Raw genomic sequence first — 17,589 nt, forward strand, 5'->3', positions numbered from 1 at the left:
GTGGTCGAACAGCTGCTTTTCCTTCTGACGCCTTGCAACGTCAGTTTCTGGAAGCCGATATCGCTACGGAATATGTCTGTGAAATGTCAATACTCGCAGAGCAACTTTCAGCAGAAGATCGCAATACAAAAAGGGCACAAGTGCTGGGCAACGGGCACACAAGTGCCATAAGTAAACTCAAACGACTCGCTGATCGGTCATAAGTCTTCATGATAAGTTCATAAACAGACGTAGCTTGTTGCGATGGGGGAAGGAGGCACCATCTCCCGCTCTGTCTGGGCTTTGCGCCTTGAACAACACAATGCTCGCTGCAGCTTTGCAACTCATCTCCGTCAGAAATGCATAGTAACCGCCCCCTCTAAATTTTGAGAAAAAGGTTGTATGGACACGCCAACAGCTTTCTCCGTAAAAGAACGCTTTCCACACGCGACACTAACCGCTGAGTCATTCGCATCTATTCGTTCATCTTGCGCAAGATTCAAGCCCCTGTTACCAGATACTGCCTGTTTGAAAACAGGCCCGTCTTCGTCGCTGTGCTGCTGCTCCCTGGACTCCAAACCAATTCTTTCGCGCTTCAGTCGTGCGTCGATGAATCAGGACCGGCGAGGATATGAGCGAGTAAAGAGAGCTTCCACTCTATACTCGGATTATCGCTTCTTGACTTCGGTCGCCCAGCCTTCGATACCCTCTCCTTTCGCGCCCACAGGGATGTCGAGCTTAACATGCTCCATACCCTTGGTGTCTTTCACAAACTCATGGTTGCTCATTCCGCCAGCATTAGCGCGACCCTCGGGCGGAAGGTCCAGCATGGGAGTCAGAAAGTTGCTTATTTTGTGCGCTTCTTCTACCGAGAAATGGTATTTCTCCCGAAGGACATCAGTGAGCGCCCAGTGGCGAAGTCTGTGAATGTTTCGAAGTTCGCCTTTGCGGTTGAAGATCTCTTGTGACCATTTCCCTGAAAGGCAAAGCGATTTTGGGAATGGCCCGAGCAGCTCAATTATTTGCGCAATGTGGTCGTCATCCTTTCCATATTTTGTTCCTGACTGCGGGTCAAACAGATAGTCACCTGTGATCAGCTCGAAGGTCTGTGACTGTTAGCTGATCCTTTTGTAGAGCTTCATCTTGACTCACCATGCTAGCCATACTCCATACATCCGTGCTGGCGCCCCACTTTGAACCTAGGATCACTTCTGGTGACCGATACTGTCGAGTCTGAATATCATTCGTGAAGTGATGCCCGACCCAGCAGGCGTTTCCAAGATCGGCAATCTTGACGGAAATGATCTCTCCGATTGGGGACACATCATCATTCATGGCCTCCTTCAGCACCTTCTCCGCTTGCGAGTTGCTTTTCTTGCTGTCGAGGGAAACTCCAGCCAGATCCTTCTCCAGTGGATCTGTCGTCTTCTCGCGAGCTTTCTGGTTCTCGTCTTCCTTGCCCTCCGATTTCAGTTTCAACTGCTCGAGCATTGACAGCCCCTCTGCGGGCTTGGACGGGTTACCATCATTCACGATCTGATTAAGGCTGCTGTGACCATGTGGGGAGCCGCCAACCTTATCGATGTTGCTGAAACTGGCATTCAGCGGACTGGGCAGAGGCTGACTGCCCGTGATCAGAGTCCTCCTTCTTCTCCTGCCATTGGGGTTCTCATCTTTTGAATTCTTCGCGTCTTCCTTGACAAAAGACTTGACGATCTGCTCGACATCGCCAATTTCTATCAGTACATTTTCCGGCTTGAGATCGGTATGTATGATGCCACATTCCCGATGCAAATAGTCGAGGCCCAGAAGAACCTGCTTTGTGATTTGCTTGACAATCGGCATAGGGATACCCCGGTGATTCCATCTCTTGATCAAACCAAGCAGATTCTCGCCAAGGACTTCGAAGACCATGCATACGTGCACACCGTGAGGGCCTTTGTGTTCGAAACTATCGAGCAGGCTGACGACATACCGGCGACCTGGATGATTGGGGTTTGCTTGAACGACCTTGTTCAGCAATTTGATCTCATCGATCGCCGTCTCGGTATAATGCGCCGCCGACCGCACGACTTTTAATGCGACATGTTTCCCAGTCTGGGTATCTTTGGTCAACCAGACGGTTGAGAAATGGCCCCAGCCTAGCTTCCGAACGACAACGTATCTACCGTTGTTATAGGTCTCTCCGACGAACACGGGATGATATCCACCCTTGCAGTAGTCCTCGCTGTCTTCCTCGTCGGCGGTGGCTTCGGCGGGGTCTTCTTCGGAGGTGGATGAGAGGGGTGATCTGTAGAGGTGTGAGTGAGTCGACTTGAATTTCTTGTTTTGCGACGACGGCATGGCTTCATGGATGCGCGATCAGGGAGAGGGGTAGATGGGAAGGATGGAATCGGGCGTTTGGTGGGTATTGAAAAGCTCGCCAGACGAAACGAGACACGTCACTTACTCAGGATCGGCTTGGGTGGGGCTTTCATGAAGACTAGAGCCAGCGTTGTCTGTCGTGATTATCGGTTTGAGGTTGTCGCCCTTACGCCTCTTTGGTTTTGCGTTTCCGTTGGCGGCCATTGCGGCGGTAGTAGCAACTTTCTTGGCTTGATTTGTGATGGACTTCTTGATGTCTGTGCCATTCATCATGGCCCGGGCAGCGGCGTTAGCAGCAAGCAGGGTACCAGAGGGGGATCGAAACCCCGCGTAAAGAGGATCAGGCTGTTGGGAAGGAATTTTGGAAGAATGTTCGAAACAGTGCACTGCAACAAAGGTGCAGCGCGCGGGTTCGGTGATTTCGGTGGATCAAGGCTGGCTGGGATCGGAGACGGTGCTGACGAGCGGGCAGCACTCTGGAGGCAACGCGACGCGCAAAGAACGCAGGCCAGTAATCAGGATGACTAGTGGTGAGATGCGGTGCGTCGAGCGCGGGCCCGGGGGGTGGACTGAGGCTGTGCTTGCGTTTGGGTGTCAAGTGAATGCCCAAGGTTGGTGATACGAGGGGCCGCGGCTAGGGCACCGAATCACTTGTTACCGCAGTCGTGTGGTTGCTGCCCAGAGGTATCGCAGCCCCAGCTGACGATGAGGAAAAAGAAGGCAAGTGGCAGGCGGGCCACTCAGGATAGAATAATACAAAGAGAAGACGATGTCGAAGAGCAGTGCGCTATCGTAGGAAAAGCCCTACCAGATGCGCGACAGCTGGAATCGATGGTGCAAGCGCTGCGGCGGGCTGCTTGCAGAATCGAAGGTGGGATGTGGTCAAGGATGGATTGATAGGAGGACAGAGCTGACAGCCGGGCCAAAAGGCGGGTCCAGGTAAGGCTGGGGGTAGGGCGTGGGCGGTTGCTTAGGTGCTAGTTGCTGGTGCGATGCAGTGGTTGAATGCTGTTGCGCAGAGAAGAAGAGACTGTGGCAGATATCGTTAATATTGCTGCATGGAATGTGTAGCAAGTTTGAGAAAGGGAAGAGCCGCTGCTACATTCGACCACAGCCGTCATGACATAAAGTTGGGTTTATTGCATTTTGTCTGGCAGTTCCAGCACGAGCCGGTTGCCCTCAAGCCACCAACGAATGTGTACATCCGTCAAGCCCGATCTGGATGAAAGACATCACCGCCTTTCCCACGACCTCGTGCAGACTTTGTTCTTCACCTACAGCTCCTCGACTCCTTGCTGGACGATTACCACTATCTTTTGGCGGAGCCGCTGCTTAGGATGATAGCCCAATCGCAGCGGGGTTGAGGACCTCGTTCAGCTTTCCACTCGGTATTTTCTGCCTGCTCTTCAGCGCCTGCCTACGTTTGACAGGATCCACACCCTCAGCAAGTTGATATATATTACAAGCCCCGTCTTGTGCAGCTTGCACCTGCCACCTGCATCACAACCACATGTCGTTGCTTCCGGCGTTTCTGGGTCCTCCGCGATCGCAGTTTGCATCGACTAGCTTCATCTATGAAGCCATCCACCACCCTGTCACTGTGCTGATCACTTTTCTGCACTACCTCATCCTCTACCTGCGAGGTCCCTCTTACAAGCCACCGGTCCCTTCCAAGACCAAGCCGTCGATTAGGGTCGTCTGCATCAGCGATACACACAGCAAAATTCCCCCTGCGACACTTCCAAAGGGGGATATCCTGATCCATGCTGGGGATCTGACCAACAGTGGCTCTCGCGCGCAGATCCAGCAGACAGTTGACTGGCTAAAGTCTCTGCAAAAACCATGGCCAGGCTCTTCTGATGGCTATATGCATATCGTGGTGGTCTGCGGCAATCACGACGCGTACCTTGACGAGCGTTCGCGCTCTGCCCATGACAAAGCGTACAAGAATCAGACGTTAAGCTGGGGTAAAATACATTACCTACAACATTCTTCGGTCACGCTGTCATTTCTAGACGGTCGCAAGCTTAAGATCTATGGAGCTCCGCAGATACCCAGGTGCGGTGGGAAGGACTTTGCTTTTCAGTACGAACGAGGCCAAGATGCATGGACAGACACTGTTCCAGATGATGCCGACGTCCTTGTTACCCATAATCCGCCAAAATGGCATTTGGATCTTGCAACCTCAGGTGGCTTGGGCGATGAATTCGAATTGCAGGAAATCTGGCGCACCAAGCCTACACTTCAGGTCTGTGGCCATGTCCATTCTGGATATGGGAAGGAGTACCTTTGGTGGGATAAAGCCCAGAAACTATTTGAGGAGGTCAGGGAGCACGCCTATGGCAACGGCAAGGGTCAATTCACGCAGACACCGCTTGTTGAGCTCCTGGATATCTCGCTGTATATCAAAGGCATGCGGGTCATCTGGGAGGACCTCAAGGGCCTGGCGTGGTCCCGACTCTGGGGCGGCGCGCGGCAAGGCACTATTTTGGTGAATGCTGCTCTTACTCGCCAAACAACGAATCAATTGGGAAACAAGCCGCAAGTGGTTTTGTTGTAGTTGAGGAGCCATCTAGCTAAAGAGTTTACTGCCTGCAGCGCCGACAAGAATAGATCTCATGCGGGTTGCTAACGCTAAGCCGCATCGGGCTCGGGGCAGCTTTCCAAGTCCCTCAGCCGTGTGCCTTGATGAACTCAGCTCACTCATCCATTTTACACATTATTGCCGCAAAGAAAAGCATTGTCGTCGTCTCCATCTGTCTCCTTGGACTTACCGATTACACAACGGGGCGTGAAATAAGCGCACTTGCTCAGCCAAACGTTCCGGGCAATGCGAACCACTCCATCAGTGACGTCGTAACTTCCGAGAGCACGTTCTTGCACGCTCCTGCGATAGCACTTTCGCTACTCGACAGCCAGAACCACATAACGGAACAATCATCACGATGCGCGGTTGGGGTACGGTCTTCTCTCGACCTGACGTTTTGATATTTCATGCTAACAGGTTGTAGGACTCTTCTTCTTTCTGCTTTTCCTCCTTGTCATCTTCGCTTATGGCGGCTGGATCGGCTGGACGCAATACAAAGCCCGGCGCGCCGGCCTCCCTCCTCCCTCATGGAAACACTACGTACCATTTGTGAAGTCGGATCAGTCAACCACCAACTACCCCACCCCGCGCTCATCAGGCCCGCTCGAATGGATCAAGGACCAGATCTCGAAGATTCGCAACCCTCGTTCCGCACGTGGCGCATACGAGGAAACCGGCGCAGGATATGCGCCTCCTGGCAGAGGAAGAGGCCGAGGTTTCGAAGATGATGCCTGGGACACCCGAGTTGGTGGAAGCCACGATGATCCCTACGCCAACAACCAAGGCGGTTACGCGGCAAATTATGAAGAGCAGGAGCTTGGACTTGCGCCTACTCCTGGCCTGCACGCTGAATCATATGGCGGTGGAAGCGGATATACCGGCGCTCGTGGACGGCAAGGAGGCGAAAATCCATTCGGCGATCATAATGAGGCTCCCAGCTTGAGGAGCGTCAGTCCCCGACCGGAGATGGACAACAGAGGCCACCAGGCCCAGGGAAGTCTGGACTCGGAGGCCGGCGGTGGAAGTCCGACAGGAACGAGAAAAAGTGCTTTCAGAGAAGGGATATGAAGGGAATAATCGCGCTATATCCACGTCCCCAGCTCATGTCACGCCGTGCGTGGTGGAATGGTACCAGGCGCACAACGGCAATGTGGCATACCCAAACTTTTGTGTGATGTATGAACGACTTTTTGGGCTTTTCGGTGTTTCAGGAGCAAGATATGGAATGGGAAGAACGCGGAAGACTACAGATTGTAGCAGCATGCAATTGTCAGGGAGTCCCACAGTCCCGCGTGTCCTGAGTATCAAATGTTTATCGAGACACAGAAAAACATATGCTCAGTCATCAAGATTGCTCCGCCTGAGCCTCGTTATTGCTGCTCTCCTGTCTGATAGTCCAAGAGAACCACCACTGGCCTAAAAGCAGTCAGCGAAGCTCAAAGTCGTTTGAAGTGGCCTGCTCGTTTCGACTGTGAGAACCCACCTCACTTGTTTGCTCAAGCTGGGGTCTGGCCAACAACCGCGAATGAACCGAAAATCAGAGCCCTACCTGACGGCGCCCCCTTCCCTTGCATGGATGCCTCTACTGCGAGCATGAGATGTGTCGTTCTCACGACGAGTTCTGGTCGTGTCAGCTCCGCCCTCGTTTGATACAAAGTGCTTACCTGTGATCTCAATCTGAAAGCCCAAGGGAATATCGTCGAGGTCATCCTCTCCTTCGTACAGTCTCTGCTCCAGGCACTTGACCGAGAATCTCAGACCGACATTCCGCCTATCGTCAGTCCATAATATCGTCCGATCACTTCCAACATCCGGACAGATCTTACTCGGCCTTCTATCCAGCACGTCCTCACCATCGCCCTGCTTTGCCAGCTCTCTCGCTCTCTCGACAAGCCAATACCTCCAAACTCTCATCCACCCCTGCTTACTCTCCACGATAGGAATTGTGCTTAAGAACACTCCCCGCCGGGGTCCTAACCGGACCAGACTGCTGTAGGCGCAAAACTGCCCAAAAAGCTCGTCTCCATCCAAGGTTATGGTGTGAACAACCTTATCCTTGCCACCGTCCCCACTGTTGGCGTAGATCGGCTGGCTGGGGTTTCCTGCGCCTGCGCTGTTCGCTGTCAAACCAGCCACTCTTCTTACAGGCATAGAACCTTCCACGCCCGGCCGCTCGGGTCGGAAGCGGCTGTACAGAGACCCTAGTTTGGCGAACCGGCCGCTCTCTGTCACGCAGTCTTCGTATAGAGAGCCCTCGCCCTCGTGCTTAGATGAGAGGCCATCGGTCCCGAGATATGTGCAGAACAAGTGAGGATCCGCGTACCGCTTGGCTGGGTGATAAGCCTCAAGGATGAGTTTGTACTCGGGAGCGGCGGCAGCAAGGAGCAGCCGGAAGTGTAGAATTCGGAGGATGATGTGGTGGAAGCGGCGGGATACGATGCACAGCGGGAGGAGGGCGGGCGTGGGGAATGCGGAAAGGACGTTGACCAGGATCTGTCACATCAGCCACTGGCCTTGCTATCTTCCTGTCTACAAACCTCATTGGGCAAGGCGTCAAGAGTGAGCTCGCCGCCGTCCATGGTATCTGATGCAGCCCGGGTCAAGGGAGCCAAGCGGTTCAGGCAGTGAATGAGAGGGCGGTTATGCTTGGTTGTTGGAGCTGCGAATCCAGTCGCGCATCATGCTGTCGCTTTGGACAAGGCTACAAGCCGGGCTTGGAAAGACGAAGTAAGTTATCTGGGCGTTATCAATCACCATGTTCAACGAGTCTTCATCTGATGTCGATGATCCGAGGGAGGGCCGGCGAATGAGCCAATCGGCGTTCGGCCGAGCTTTCACTGCCTGGACTCTACAGTACGCTACGAGGACATGCCGTTCTCTTCCCCTTTGCTGAGCAAGAATCGCCGACAGGAAGAGCACATGGCGGTTCCCAGAAGGTGAGAAGAAGGCGTTCGGGAGCCCCAACACACAGCTTGATCAGTGTCGTCTTCCGTGCCTGCAACGCTGCCCTCAATGCTACACTACTACGTCGTTGCCCCACCAAGAATCTGTTTTCAGACGTGTTCTCCGCGCCCACCAGATTCACGTTTCGCACCGACGCTGGAGCTGAAGCTCGCCTATGTTCGAAGCTGCTGACCTGCTTTGACAATCACACACTTTTTAGCAGCCCTTACTTTTCGAAAACGCCCAATCATGCCTGACAAGATCCTCGACGACATCTCTCATCGCCGCTACAACCCTTTGCGGGGCAGCTGGATCCTCGTCTCCCCTCACCGTACCAAGCGCCCCTGGCAAGGTCAACAAGAGTCGCCAGGCTTAATCGAGCTCCCGGACTACGACCCCAAATGCTATCTTTGCCCGGGCAACACGCGGGCCTCCGGCGACGCCAACCCGCAGTACAAGGACACCTTCGTCTTTGTCAACGATTATAGCGCCGTAAAAGAATCTCAAGCCGACTATGCCGCTCCCGATGCGCCCGGCAGCCTTCCTGGACTGTTGCTTCAGGCGGAGCCGGTCAAAGGCAAGTGCTATGTGCTGACCTTCAGCTCTGCGCACAATATCACCCTTGCAGACATGGGTTCGGAAGAGATTGTACCCATAATCAGGACTTGGACTGAGATCTACACTGCGCATCTGGACCCCAAGTCGCCTCTCGCTAGCCTGGCTGAGCCGACGCATTTGCCACCCTCCAGTCCACACGCTCAGGTCGATACGCCCAAAGATCAGTATCGATGGATGCAAATTTTCGAGAATAAGGGTGCCGCGATGGGTTGCTCAAATCCTCATCCGCATGGACAGATCTGGACGACGACATCACTGCCTGAGGAGCCTGCAGCGGAGCTAGAACAACTGAGGAAGTACCACCGCCAGCAGGGCGGGCAACACTTGCTCGTGGACTATGCTAGATTGGAGAGAGAGAAAGGCGAAAGAGTGGTCTGGCAGAACGACACCTTCCTTGTGGTTTGTCCGTGGTGGGCTACCTGGCCGTTTGAGACTATGATTCTGCCCACCAAGCATATCCGCTCGTTAGTCGACCTGTCTGAGACAGAGCAAGTGCACCTCGCAGAGGCTATCGCGCAAGTCACTCGGAGGTACGATAATCTCTTCGAGACGAGCTTCCCGTACAGCATGGGCATTCACCAGGCTCCGCTACAGGGTTCTGAGGAGGAGATCGAGTGCTCCAGCCTGCACATTCACTTCTATCCTCCACTTCTTCGGTCGGCCACTGTCCGCAAATTCCTCGTCGGCTACGAAATGCTGGGCGAGCCGCAGCGCGACATCACACCGGAGCAGGCGACTGTTCGGTTGCAGAACTGTGGCGGAGAACTCTACCGCAAAAACCTGCAGAAAGGCGAACAGGTCACCAACCCACCCGCGAAAGAGAAAGCAGATGCTTGAATTTTGTCATCGAATATAATGTCCATACTGCGCTACACTCCATCCTAGGCCGATCGCAGCGACGATGGTGGGTGCGAACCAAGGGCCAGATGGTCGCGCCGTCTTGTAAACGAAGGCCTCCATGCCAAAATGGAACAGGCCAATGACACAAGTCAACATCTGCATCTGCATCCAAGCCGGTTCATGAATGTGGTAGGCGGCGAATACTCTTACTAGCCCAACGGCTACGTTCCAGGTTGCGAACGTTCGGCATTGCAGGTGTGTGACTGCGGAGGCGGCTGGGGAGCCATTGGGAGGGTTATAGACGCGGCGGAGGTATTGATCGTCGCGGTAGCAGGAAATGGAGTCTGAAGAAACTGTTAAACCGCCTGTTCGGCGTTCGTGGGCACGACGGACATACTAGTGATAGCTGTTACTCCCACCTGCGCGGAGGTTAGAGGGGCTCTGAGAGTGGGTTTCTTTGGTAGCTCACCATCAAAACGTAATACTGCAAATAGCCATCACCCTGAGGAAGGAGATCCATCTTGTCTTGCAATGCTCCTTGCGGTATCAAGCGATCTCGACGGCAATGCTGTCGTCGGATGTTACTGTGTAGAAGCGTTGGGGTCACGGCTCCATCCGGTCAACCCCTGACGGAATTTATTTTTTGCCGGGGCGCACCACTGCGCGCATCCCGCTACCTGTACATCATACCAAAGTAGAATCATTCAAACCCAGCCACACAACTCTCCTTTCGCCATTTCACCATGGCATCAATCCCGCTCGGCCCGTTGGGCACGCAGTCGCCTCTCTCCGCCGCCCTCATCACCGTGGGCGCCATCACGGCGGTCTCCATCACCTACACACTGGTCCGCTTCGTTGCCTCCACGTTCCTCCTGCCTGGCACCCCACTATCAACCTTCGGACCCAAGGGCTCCTGGGCAGTCGTGACTGGCGCTTCCGATGGCATCGGCAAAGAGTTCGCGCTGCAGCTGGCCCGCAAGGGGTTCAACCTCGTTCTAGTCAGCAGGACCCAGAGCAAGCTCGAGGCTCTGGCAAAGAGCATTGAAGGCGTTGAGGTGGAGACCCTGGCCATCGACTTCTCGAAGCCGACAGAGACAGACTATGTCCATCTGGAAAATGTACTGGGGGGAAAACAGGTGGCAGTACTCATCAACAACGTTGGCCAGAGCCACAGCATTCCTGTGCCCTTCAATGAGACCGACACAGGAGAGCTGCAGAACATCATTCAGATCAATTGCATGGGAACACTCCGCGTCACTCAAACTACTCTTCCGCATATGCTCCCGCAGAAGAAAGGTCTCATCCTGACCATGGGCTCCTTCGCTGGTCTCACCCCCACGGCCTTACTGGCAACCTATTCGGGCTCCAAGGCCTTCTTGCAGGCATGGAACAACGCGCTCGCTACGGAGCTTGCGCCTCAAGGTATCACTTGTTATCTGATCCATGGATACCTCGTCACGAGCGCCATGTCAAAGATCCGGCGGAGTAGCTGGTTGATCCCGTCGGAGAAGGTCTTTGTGAAGTCAGCGCTGGCGAAGATTGGGCGTAGGGGCGGCAGTCTTGGCTTTACATATTCGGGCACTCCGTACTGGAGTCACGCACTGTTTGCATTTGTGGTCACTGGTGCGAGTTTGGCGTCGGACTTCAGTCAGAAGGTGGTTTACGGAATCAACAGGACGATGCATGTCGATATCCGGCGGAGAGCGCTGAGGAAGGCGGAGAGGGACGGGAAGAAGCTATGATTGTATGGGGCTCTAGAGTCGATTTGCCTGATCTTGATGCATTGCAAGCGAGCCTCGGGGTTCTTTGATCACCAGGTCGAACGCATGAGAGGGAGAAGACTCAGGTAGTCACTCTATACTCATTGAGATATTGAGATATCGGGATGGACTACTCTCGGTCGGGTGATGCCCGGAAGCATAGAGCTTACTTACCACACCATCTTACTGTAACACTTACCAGAGTCAGTCGGCGACAGGGAGTATTGGTTCGTGGACCTCTTGCGAAGCTGCGTGTTTTCGCGGCATGTGATTGCATGTGCCGCCTCGGTCCTGAGCCTTGGCGCGCCTCCGCCGACGCATTACATCTTGCTGCGACCATTCCAACGTACATACAGGAGCACTTACAGCACCTAATTACTTGCCAACGAACGAACGCCCCATAGTCACTCAATTGTGGCCGCTCCCATATACTGTGATGTCTGCCATAGTCTCATCCTAATCACAAGTACCATACGTGACCATCCGCCCTTGACTGCCATCCCCGCCCCTCCCTCGGGAGGCCTTCCCACATGGCTGCACTCTCGACGCTCCTACCGCCAAAGCGCTCCGTCAAGCAGATCATTTCCGAGCTCACGACCACCTACCTGCGCCACCGCACCAAGATCTCCCGCGCAGTGTACCTGACGCTCGTCCTCGCCCTCATCCACCGCGTGCACAATGCCATCGCCGAGCAGAAAGCCGCGCTGCGCCGCCAGCATGAGATCCGTGCCCGACAGTCAGTCACGAGCGCAGGGGACCCGGTCAAGGAGCAGAAAAGCAAACGTGTGGAGATCAATCGCGAGTTCTTTCGCAATCTCGCGCGCCTGTTGAGGATAGTGATTCCGAGCTGGCGGAGCAAGGAGCTGCGCCTGTTGCTCAGTCACAGCGTCTTTCTGGTCCTGCGGACGCTGCTGTCTCTCTACGTGGCTGAGCTTGATGGGCGTGTAGTCGGAGCGTTGGTCAAGGGCAAGGGTCGGGAGTTTGTGCTGGGGCTGGTGTGGTGGATGGGTGTGGCCGTGCCTGCGACCTTTTGCAACAGCATGCTGCAGTATCACCAGACGAAGCTAGCGCTCGGATACCGAACGAGGCTTACGAAGCATGTGCATCAGAAATACCTGGATAACATGACGTTCTATGCGATTTCTGCGCTGGACGATCGGATCAAGAATGCGGATCAGCTGGTGACGGTGGATATCTCAAAGTTCAGCAATAGTCTTGCCGAGCTGTACTCGAATTTGGCAAAGCCGACGCTCGACATGGTCATCTACAACTATTCCCTGTCCAAATCGGTGGGCGGCGAGGGTTTGTTCACCATGGCGTTACTGGTTCAGGTGTCCGCCAATGTCATGCGGGCTTTGACGCCACCGTTCGGCAAATACGTTGCGGATGAGGCGAGGCTAGAGGGAGAGTTTCGATTTCAGCACACGCGACTCATCGACTACAGTGAGGAAATTGCTCTGTATGGTGGGCACGAGGCGGAGAAGGATGGTCTTGACAAGGGCTACTTCACGCTCATCAAGCATGTCAACCGCATTCTACGGAGGCGATTCTACCATGGTTTCATGGAAGGTAAGTGTCTGATGCTCCATCCTCAATGCACAAGTGATTGATCTGGGAACAGACTTTGTCATAAAATACTTTTGGGGCGCCCTGGGGCTGATCCTCTGCTCCGTCCCTGTCTTCTTCAAAATTCCGGGACAGGATGTGTTGAAGACGGCTGGCGATCATACTGAATCTTTCGTCACCAATAGACGCATATTACTTTCGAGCTCAGATGCATTCGGGCGCATCATGTTCAGCTATAAGGAGATCACCGAGCTTGCAGGATACACCTCACGAGTAGCCGGTCTGCTCGATGTTATGGATGACGTGGCAGCCGGTAACTTTGAGAAGAAACTGGTCTCGTCAGCGAGCATCGAAGAGAATGCCGTAGTCCTGAGGGGCCGCGGTCAAGTTCAAGAGAGCGACGACATCGAGTTCTCTGAGGTGCCCATCGTTTCACCAAATGGTGATGTTCTGGTGAAGAAACTCTCATTTAAGATCGCTCCAGGAGAGCATCTACTTATCATCGGTCCCAATGGCTGCGGCAAATCCTCGCTGTTCCGCATTTTGGGTGGATTATGGCCCGTCTACGGCGGCAGCGTTAGGAAACCAAGCTTCGATGACATCTTCTACATCCCCCAACGACCATACCTATCTCGCGGCACGCTTCGTGATCAGATCATCTACCCCGAATCACTATATGAATTCCGAGCGAAGAACAAATCCGACTCAGAACTGCTTGAAATCCTCAAGATCCTCGAAATCGACTCCGTTGTCCAGCGGCCAAACGGCTGGGACAGCGTGGAGGAGTGGCGAGATGTCTTCTCGGGCGGTCTGCAGCAGCGCATCGCAATGGCGCGGCTGTTCTACCATAAGCCGAGATATGCGATCCTCGACGAGTGCACCAGCTCCGTGACGCTCGAGATGGAGCGCAAAATGTACGAGACGGCCAAGAGCCTCGGCACGACCTTGATGACGGTCAGCCATCGACGGAGTCTGTGGAAGTACCACAGCAAGATTTTGCAGTTTGATGGCCAGGGGGGATACTTCTTTGGGGAGCTGGACGCGGAGAAGCGGATCGAGCTTGAGGACGAGAAGGAGGAGCTGGAGGCCAAGCTGAGGAATGTGGAGGCTTGGGAGGCGAGAGTTAAGGAGCTCGAAGGGTGAAAGTCGCGGCATTATATCTCCAGTCTTTGGAGGTCGGTCGTTGCGATGACAAGGACGATGAGATGCCTTGACGAGGCTTCGACCATGGCATACAGGGATCGCCCGCAATCAGACAATCCGCATCTATCGTGTCTCTGACTATGATGGCCCCCCCTTTACTCGAGAAACGGGCTGCATTGAACAGACGACCTGGAAGTTGAATAGACTCGGGGAGGCGGGAGGTTTTATGACATTCCTCTCTGTCACTTAATGTGACACGATGTTGGTCCCGGGGAAGCTCTACCAAACGACCCGACAACCGTCTATCTTTACAACCAACAATTACCTTTCCAAGACATGTCCCACCAACAAACACCTCGCTTTCCCCAGTCGCTGATAACAAAAGAGCACGCCAAACAATTTTTCCAGGCCCCGCTCCTGCCTGCCATTTCCTCAGATCCCATCACATCATCATCATCGTCGTCGCCCACCCTGCACAGGCGGCACCACCCTCCTCACGCCATCAAACCCGAACGGAGCAAAGCGCCACACGTCCGCGTGCCTTCTACTCAAGACCTTCCGGGCCAGCAACTCCACGGGCCGGGGCATGTGCGGAAAATCGCACAATTTCCCATCCATGATCATCTCGCGGTCCACACACGCCAGCACCATGGTGGGCGCCTCCCACAGGCTGCTCCCTCCGGCGCTGCGGCCCATCTTGTCCGCGACGGCCCAGACTTTGGCAAGGTCGGGGGAGGGGGCGCGCCACATGCTGAGGATGCGGGGGATCTCGTCGTGTAGGTGCTGGACGAGGCCGGGGGCGAAGCGCGAGAGGTGGTTGCGGAGAGTGAGGCCGCAGTATTCTTGGGGGATGGTGCGGGTGACGTAGGCGGTGAAGGTTGCGAGGCCGGGGAGAAAGGTGGCGTGTTGGGGGGCGGTGGTGGTGGACCTGGCGCCCGGTTGGGCCAGGAGGGTTTCGAAGGCGGGGAAGAGGTAGGTGTCTTCGACGTGGTGGTGGTGGTGCAGGAGGGAGGTGAAGATGCGGCAGTACTGGAGGAAAGAGGCGGTTTCGTTGTTGGGGCCCGTGGTGGAGGGCGAGAGCAGGAGGGAGTGGTTGTAGATGCTGTTCAGGCAGCGGATGAAGAGATTGTGGACCTGGGCCATGTGTGAAGCGCAGTGGAAGGCTGGGTGGGTGCGAGGGATGTGGGAGGGGACGCTGTCCGGGTTCGTGGTCGCGATAAGTGGCCAGTGCTCGTCGACATAGCTAGGGGTGTCGACGGTGGACAAGGCGAACTGTGAGGCAGGAGTCACAGGAGGGACAGGTGGTACTTTGGAGGCATGTATTGAGTTGGTGGAGGTGTGGGAGGAGGCTTGTGAGTGTACTGAACCCCGGGAGCACTGGCTCGTTGTGGAAGATGAAGAGATGGAGCGTGCCATGATGCGTTCACGCTCCGGACCCGTGACATAGAGCAGGTGGGCGTAGAAGCGCGTGTTGTTGCTGGCGCTGGCAGTTTTAGGTTTGGCGTCGTTGTCGACGTCTTGGGTGGTGAGTTTGAGCTTTGGCCGGGCGCTGGATTTCGAGGGAAGAGAGGTAAAAGACGAAGATAAAGGTATCGAAGCGCTAGGGACTGCTGTGGCTGATATGGGGGACGACATTGGTATGATGACTTGACGTCGACGTCTTCTGTACCGTATGTACACTGTGACAGTAGCACAGACGCAGACTTGTGGCTTTGGGATGTAAGTGTCTAGTATAGTAGCAGTTTTGCTCTCTGAAGCACAGCACTATCGGGATACAGTACCTTTATAACATCTTCACTCTCTTTCAGACATCATTCCATGCTATGCCGCAAAGGTACAGGTCCATGCAGACACGAGAGAGAATTATGCTCCCTAGTTCTCGTATTCAGCCATTTGTGACGGCCAGTGACAGCTGTCTATTGCCAGCTGGATCAGAATTCACGTGGCAGGGCAGGGGTGTAGCAAACGGGCCTCCTTGCTCCATGCGATTCAACAATTAACGAATGGGTCTTTAGAGATTTGTTATGACGGGCTTGGTATGAAACTCTTTCAGGCAGCCTCAGTAGTATCGAGTCTCCACGTGTAACGTGCGTTAGGCTTGACCGGGAAATGCGAGGTGGGAACCGGGGTTGTATTCCACTGTTATGGACGGTCAAGCCGTCCTAGAGCATCGAAGAATAGGTTGACTTACTACTGTTGTCAATTTATAATGCTCCGTAATGCTTGTACAGTATGAGTTGGACCTTGAGGTTCTTTCTGCAATATAAAGTGCACGTATGGATTGCTTTGGGACCGATCTAGACCTTGAGATGTGTGCAAAGAGTCGAATGCTTCAAAGGTTCGTGTTCACCCTTTCGACGTCGTGATATCAGGGTCTATCGTGGTCCAAGCTGCCAGCTCTCATACCAGAAGGTGGCCGTGCCGGGCTTCCTTCGTATTGAAATTTACGGGCCGCCAGGGTAGGATGTGGCTGATATTCACCAAGGCCGCCAGGATGCATGGGCGGTGATGGAGGGCGATTATTGGTGTGGCCAGATTCGTGCAGATCGCGCTATGACCTGACAGGCATGTCGACCCCTGACTTCTTCAAGCTGCACCAAATATAGGTGCGGCCATTGGTATCAATCTTGGGCTCATACACATGGCATATGAGCACACAACCCGACAATCCGCGCTGACCAAGTTCAATACAGGGCTGGTCATGCGCAGAAGGCAACACCATGGTGTTGACTCAACGCAGGATGTGGTACCAGCATCATGAATGCAACTTTGAAAATTCAAGAGTCGTCGCCCGCATCAGTACCTTGAAAACGTCGACCGTCACACGGAACATCCATGTCTAAACAGAATCAATGCGCTGGCAATGCTGGATAGACTTGCGACTTGATTTGTGACGTTGAACGCTATCGTTCCAAAACCACGCTTCTGAGTCACTTGGGGTGGCGAGCTCATCCATGTCTCATTAGTCTATCGGGGTATCTAGTACTCTTCATGTACCCGTCTTCAGGAGCTCGGGAAACAGATCTAGCAGTTGTTGGAGGCTGCTGATCTGATATTCGCAAGGCTTCTCCTCTGGTTCTGGAACTTGTGGCTCGACGAGATGGACAGTCCTCTTCCATCCTCGCTTGTAAGCCTCTTTGCAGTTCAACATCGAATCATCGACGAAGTAGATCTTGTCATAGTCGGTCGCCTTGGCTTCTTGCTCAGCTTTATCGAACATGGCGGGCAGTGGCTTGGGAACCAATCGCGGTTGTGAGTAATCGCAAAAAGTGATGCCTTCAAATAGATCTTCAATGCCGAGCAGCCTGACCACGCGCTGACCGTGGGTGATATGTGCATTGGTGAAAAGCCACATCTTGACTTTGCTCTTGTCAAAACGCTCCAGGACCTCTCGTACCTTGGGGTCTGGCTTCAGCAGCTCGTCGAGGGGCAGCGCATCGTCGACCTCGCGGTTGAAGACCAGAGGCTCGATCTTGTGGTGTCGGGAGAGACCCTCGATGGCTAACCCATAGTCCTTGTAGTATTGTTGGTGAAGCACGTACCCTTCCTCCGGCGTGAGGCTGAGATGATTGACAACAAATTCATTGATCAAGCGGGCCATGTGGTCATGGACCTTGGTGCTCTTAGCATACAAGCAATTATCAATGTCGAAGAAGAAAACGACTCTGTCATCGTGACCTAGAGACCCCATGGTGGGTGGTGATTTTCGTCCTTGTAGTGATGATGTAAAGAGACGGAGATCTAGCTTCCAGTCCTGAACATATATATACACCAACACTTTCTATCAAA

At 54.2% G+C, this 17,589-nt stretch overlaps 10 protein-coding genes across 10 annotated transcripts; 5 read left to right on the forward strand and 5 right to left on the reverse strand.

Annotated features, from left to right (window-relative positions):
• Window positions 1-647: 647 nt before the first annotated feature.
• HMPREF1541_01653 (uncharacterized protein) lies at window positions 648-2,616 on the reverse strand (the record flags this gene model as incomplete). The annotated part of the gene is made up of 3 exons (XM_008716010.1): window positions 648-1,085; window positions 1,132-2,269; window positions 2,429-2,616. The coding sequence occupies 3 exons, from the start codon at window positions 2,614-2,616 to the stop codon at window positions 648-650; spliced, it is 1,764 nt and encodes a 587-aa protein (XP_008714232.1).
• A 1,237-nt stretch (window positions 2,617-3,853) lies between these two features.
• HMPREF1541_01654 (uncharacterized protein) lies at window positions 3,854-4,903 on the forward strand (the record flags this gene model as incomplete). Its single annotated transcript, XM_008716011.1, has 1 exon — window positions 3,854-4,903. The coding sequence occupies one exon, from the start codon at window positions 3,854-3,856 to the stop codon at window positions 4,901-4,903; it is 1,050 nt and encodes a 349-aa protein (XP_008714233.1).
• A 385-nt stretch (window positions 4,904-5,288) lies between these two features.
• On the forward strand, window positions 5,289-5,998 carry HMPREF1541_01655 (uncharacterized protein; the record flags this gene model as incomplete). Its single annotated transcript, XM_008716012.1, has 2 exons — window positions 5,289-5,301; window positions 5,355-5,998. The coding sequence occupies 2 exons, from the start codon at window positions 5,289-5,291 to the stop codon at window positions 5,996-5,998; spliced, it is 657 nt and encodes a 218-aa protein (XP_008714234.1).
• Window positions 5,999-6,426: 428 nt separating this feature from the next.
• On the reverse strand, window positions 6,427-7,509 carry HMPREF1541_01656 (uncharacterized protein; the record flags this gene model as incomplete). Its single annotated transcript, XM_008716013.1, has 3 exons — window positions 6,427-6,551; window positions 6,595-7,423; window positions 7,468-7,509. The coding sequence occupies 3 exons, from the start codon at window positions 7,507-7,509 to the stop codon at window positions 6,427-6,429; spliced, it is 996 nt and encodes a 331-aa protein (XP_008714235.1).
• Window positions 7,510-8,122: 613 nt separating this feature from the next.
• On the forward strand, window positions 8,123-9,328 carry HMPREF1541_01657 (galactose-1-phosphate uridylyltransferase; the record flags this gene model as incomplete). Its single annotated transcript, XM_008716014.1, has 1 exon — window positions 8,123-9,328. The coding sequence occupies one exon, from the start codon at window positions 8,123-8,125 to the stop codon at window positions 9,326-9,328; it is 1,206 nt and encodes a 401-aa protein (XP_008714236.1).
• A 6-nt stretch (window positions 9,329-9,334) lies between these two features.
• Window positions 9,335-9,851, reverse strand: HMPREF1541_01658 (uncharacterized protein; the record flags this gene model as incomplete). The annotated part of the gene is made up of 3 exons (XM_008716015.1): window positions 9,335-9,675; window positions 9,729-9,750; window positions 9,801-9,851. The coding sequence occupies 3 exons, from the start codon at window positions 9,849-9,851 to the stop codon at window positions 9,335-9,337; spliced, it is 414 nt and encodes a 137-aa protein (XP_008714237.1).
• Window positions 9,852-10,074: 223 nt separating this feature from the next.
• On the forward strand, window positions 10,075-11,073 carry HMPREF1541_01659 (uncharacterized protein; the record flags this gene model as incomplete). The annotated part of the gene is made up of 1 exon (XM_008716016.1): window positions 10,075-11,073. One exon carries the CDS (start codon window positions 10,075-10,077, stop codon window positions 11,071-11,073), a length of 999 nt encoding a protein of 332 aa, XP_008714238.1.
• Window positions 11,074-11,621: 548 nt separating this feature from the next.
• HMPREF1541_01660 (uncharacterized protein) lies at window positions 11,622-13,800 on the forward strand (the record flags this gene model as incomplete). Its single annotated transcript, XM_008716017.1, has 2 exons — window positions 11,622-12,660; window positions 12,713-13,800. The coding sequence occupies 2 exons, from the start codon at window positions 11,622-11,624 to the stop codon at window positions 13,798-13,800; spliced, it is 2,127 nt and encodes a 708-aa protein (XP_008714239.1).
• A 453-nt stretch (window positions 13,801-14,253) lies between these two features.
• HMPREF1541_01661 (uncharacterized protein) lies at window positions 14,254-15,435 on the reverse strand (the record flags this gene model as incomplete). Its single annotated transcript, XM_008716018.1, has 1 exon — window positions 14,254-15,435. One exon carries the CDS (start codon window positions 15,433-15,435, stop codon window positions 14,254-14,256), a length of 1,182 nt encoding a protein of 393 aa, XP_008714240.1.
• Window positions 15,436-16,789: 1,354 nt separating this feature from the next.
• Window positions 16,790-17,491, reverse strand: HMPREF1541_01662 (pyrimidine 5'-nucleotidase; the record flags this gene model as incomplete). Its single annotated transcript, XM_008716019.1, has 1 exon — window positions 16,790-17,491. One exon carries the CDS (start codon window positions 17,489-17,491, stop codon window positions 16,790-16,792), a length of 702 nt encoding a protein of 233 aa, XP_008714241.1.
• Between the last annotated feature and the right edge of the window lie 98 nt (window positions 17,492-17,589).

The sequence above is a fragment of the Cyphellophora europaea genome (assembly GCF_000365145.1).
Source record: "Cyphellophora europaea CBS 101466 unplaced genomic scaffold supercont1.2, whole genome shotgun sequence".
In the NCBI taxonomy this organism is placed as follows: domain Eukaryota; kingdom Fungi; phylum Ascomycota; class Eurotiomycetes; order Chaetothyriales; family Cyphellophoraceae; genus Cyphellophora; species Cyphellophora europaea.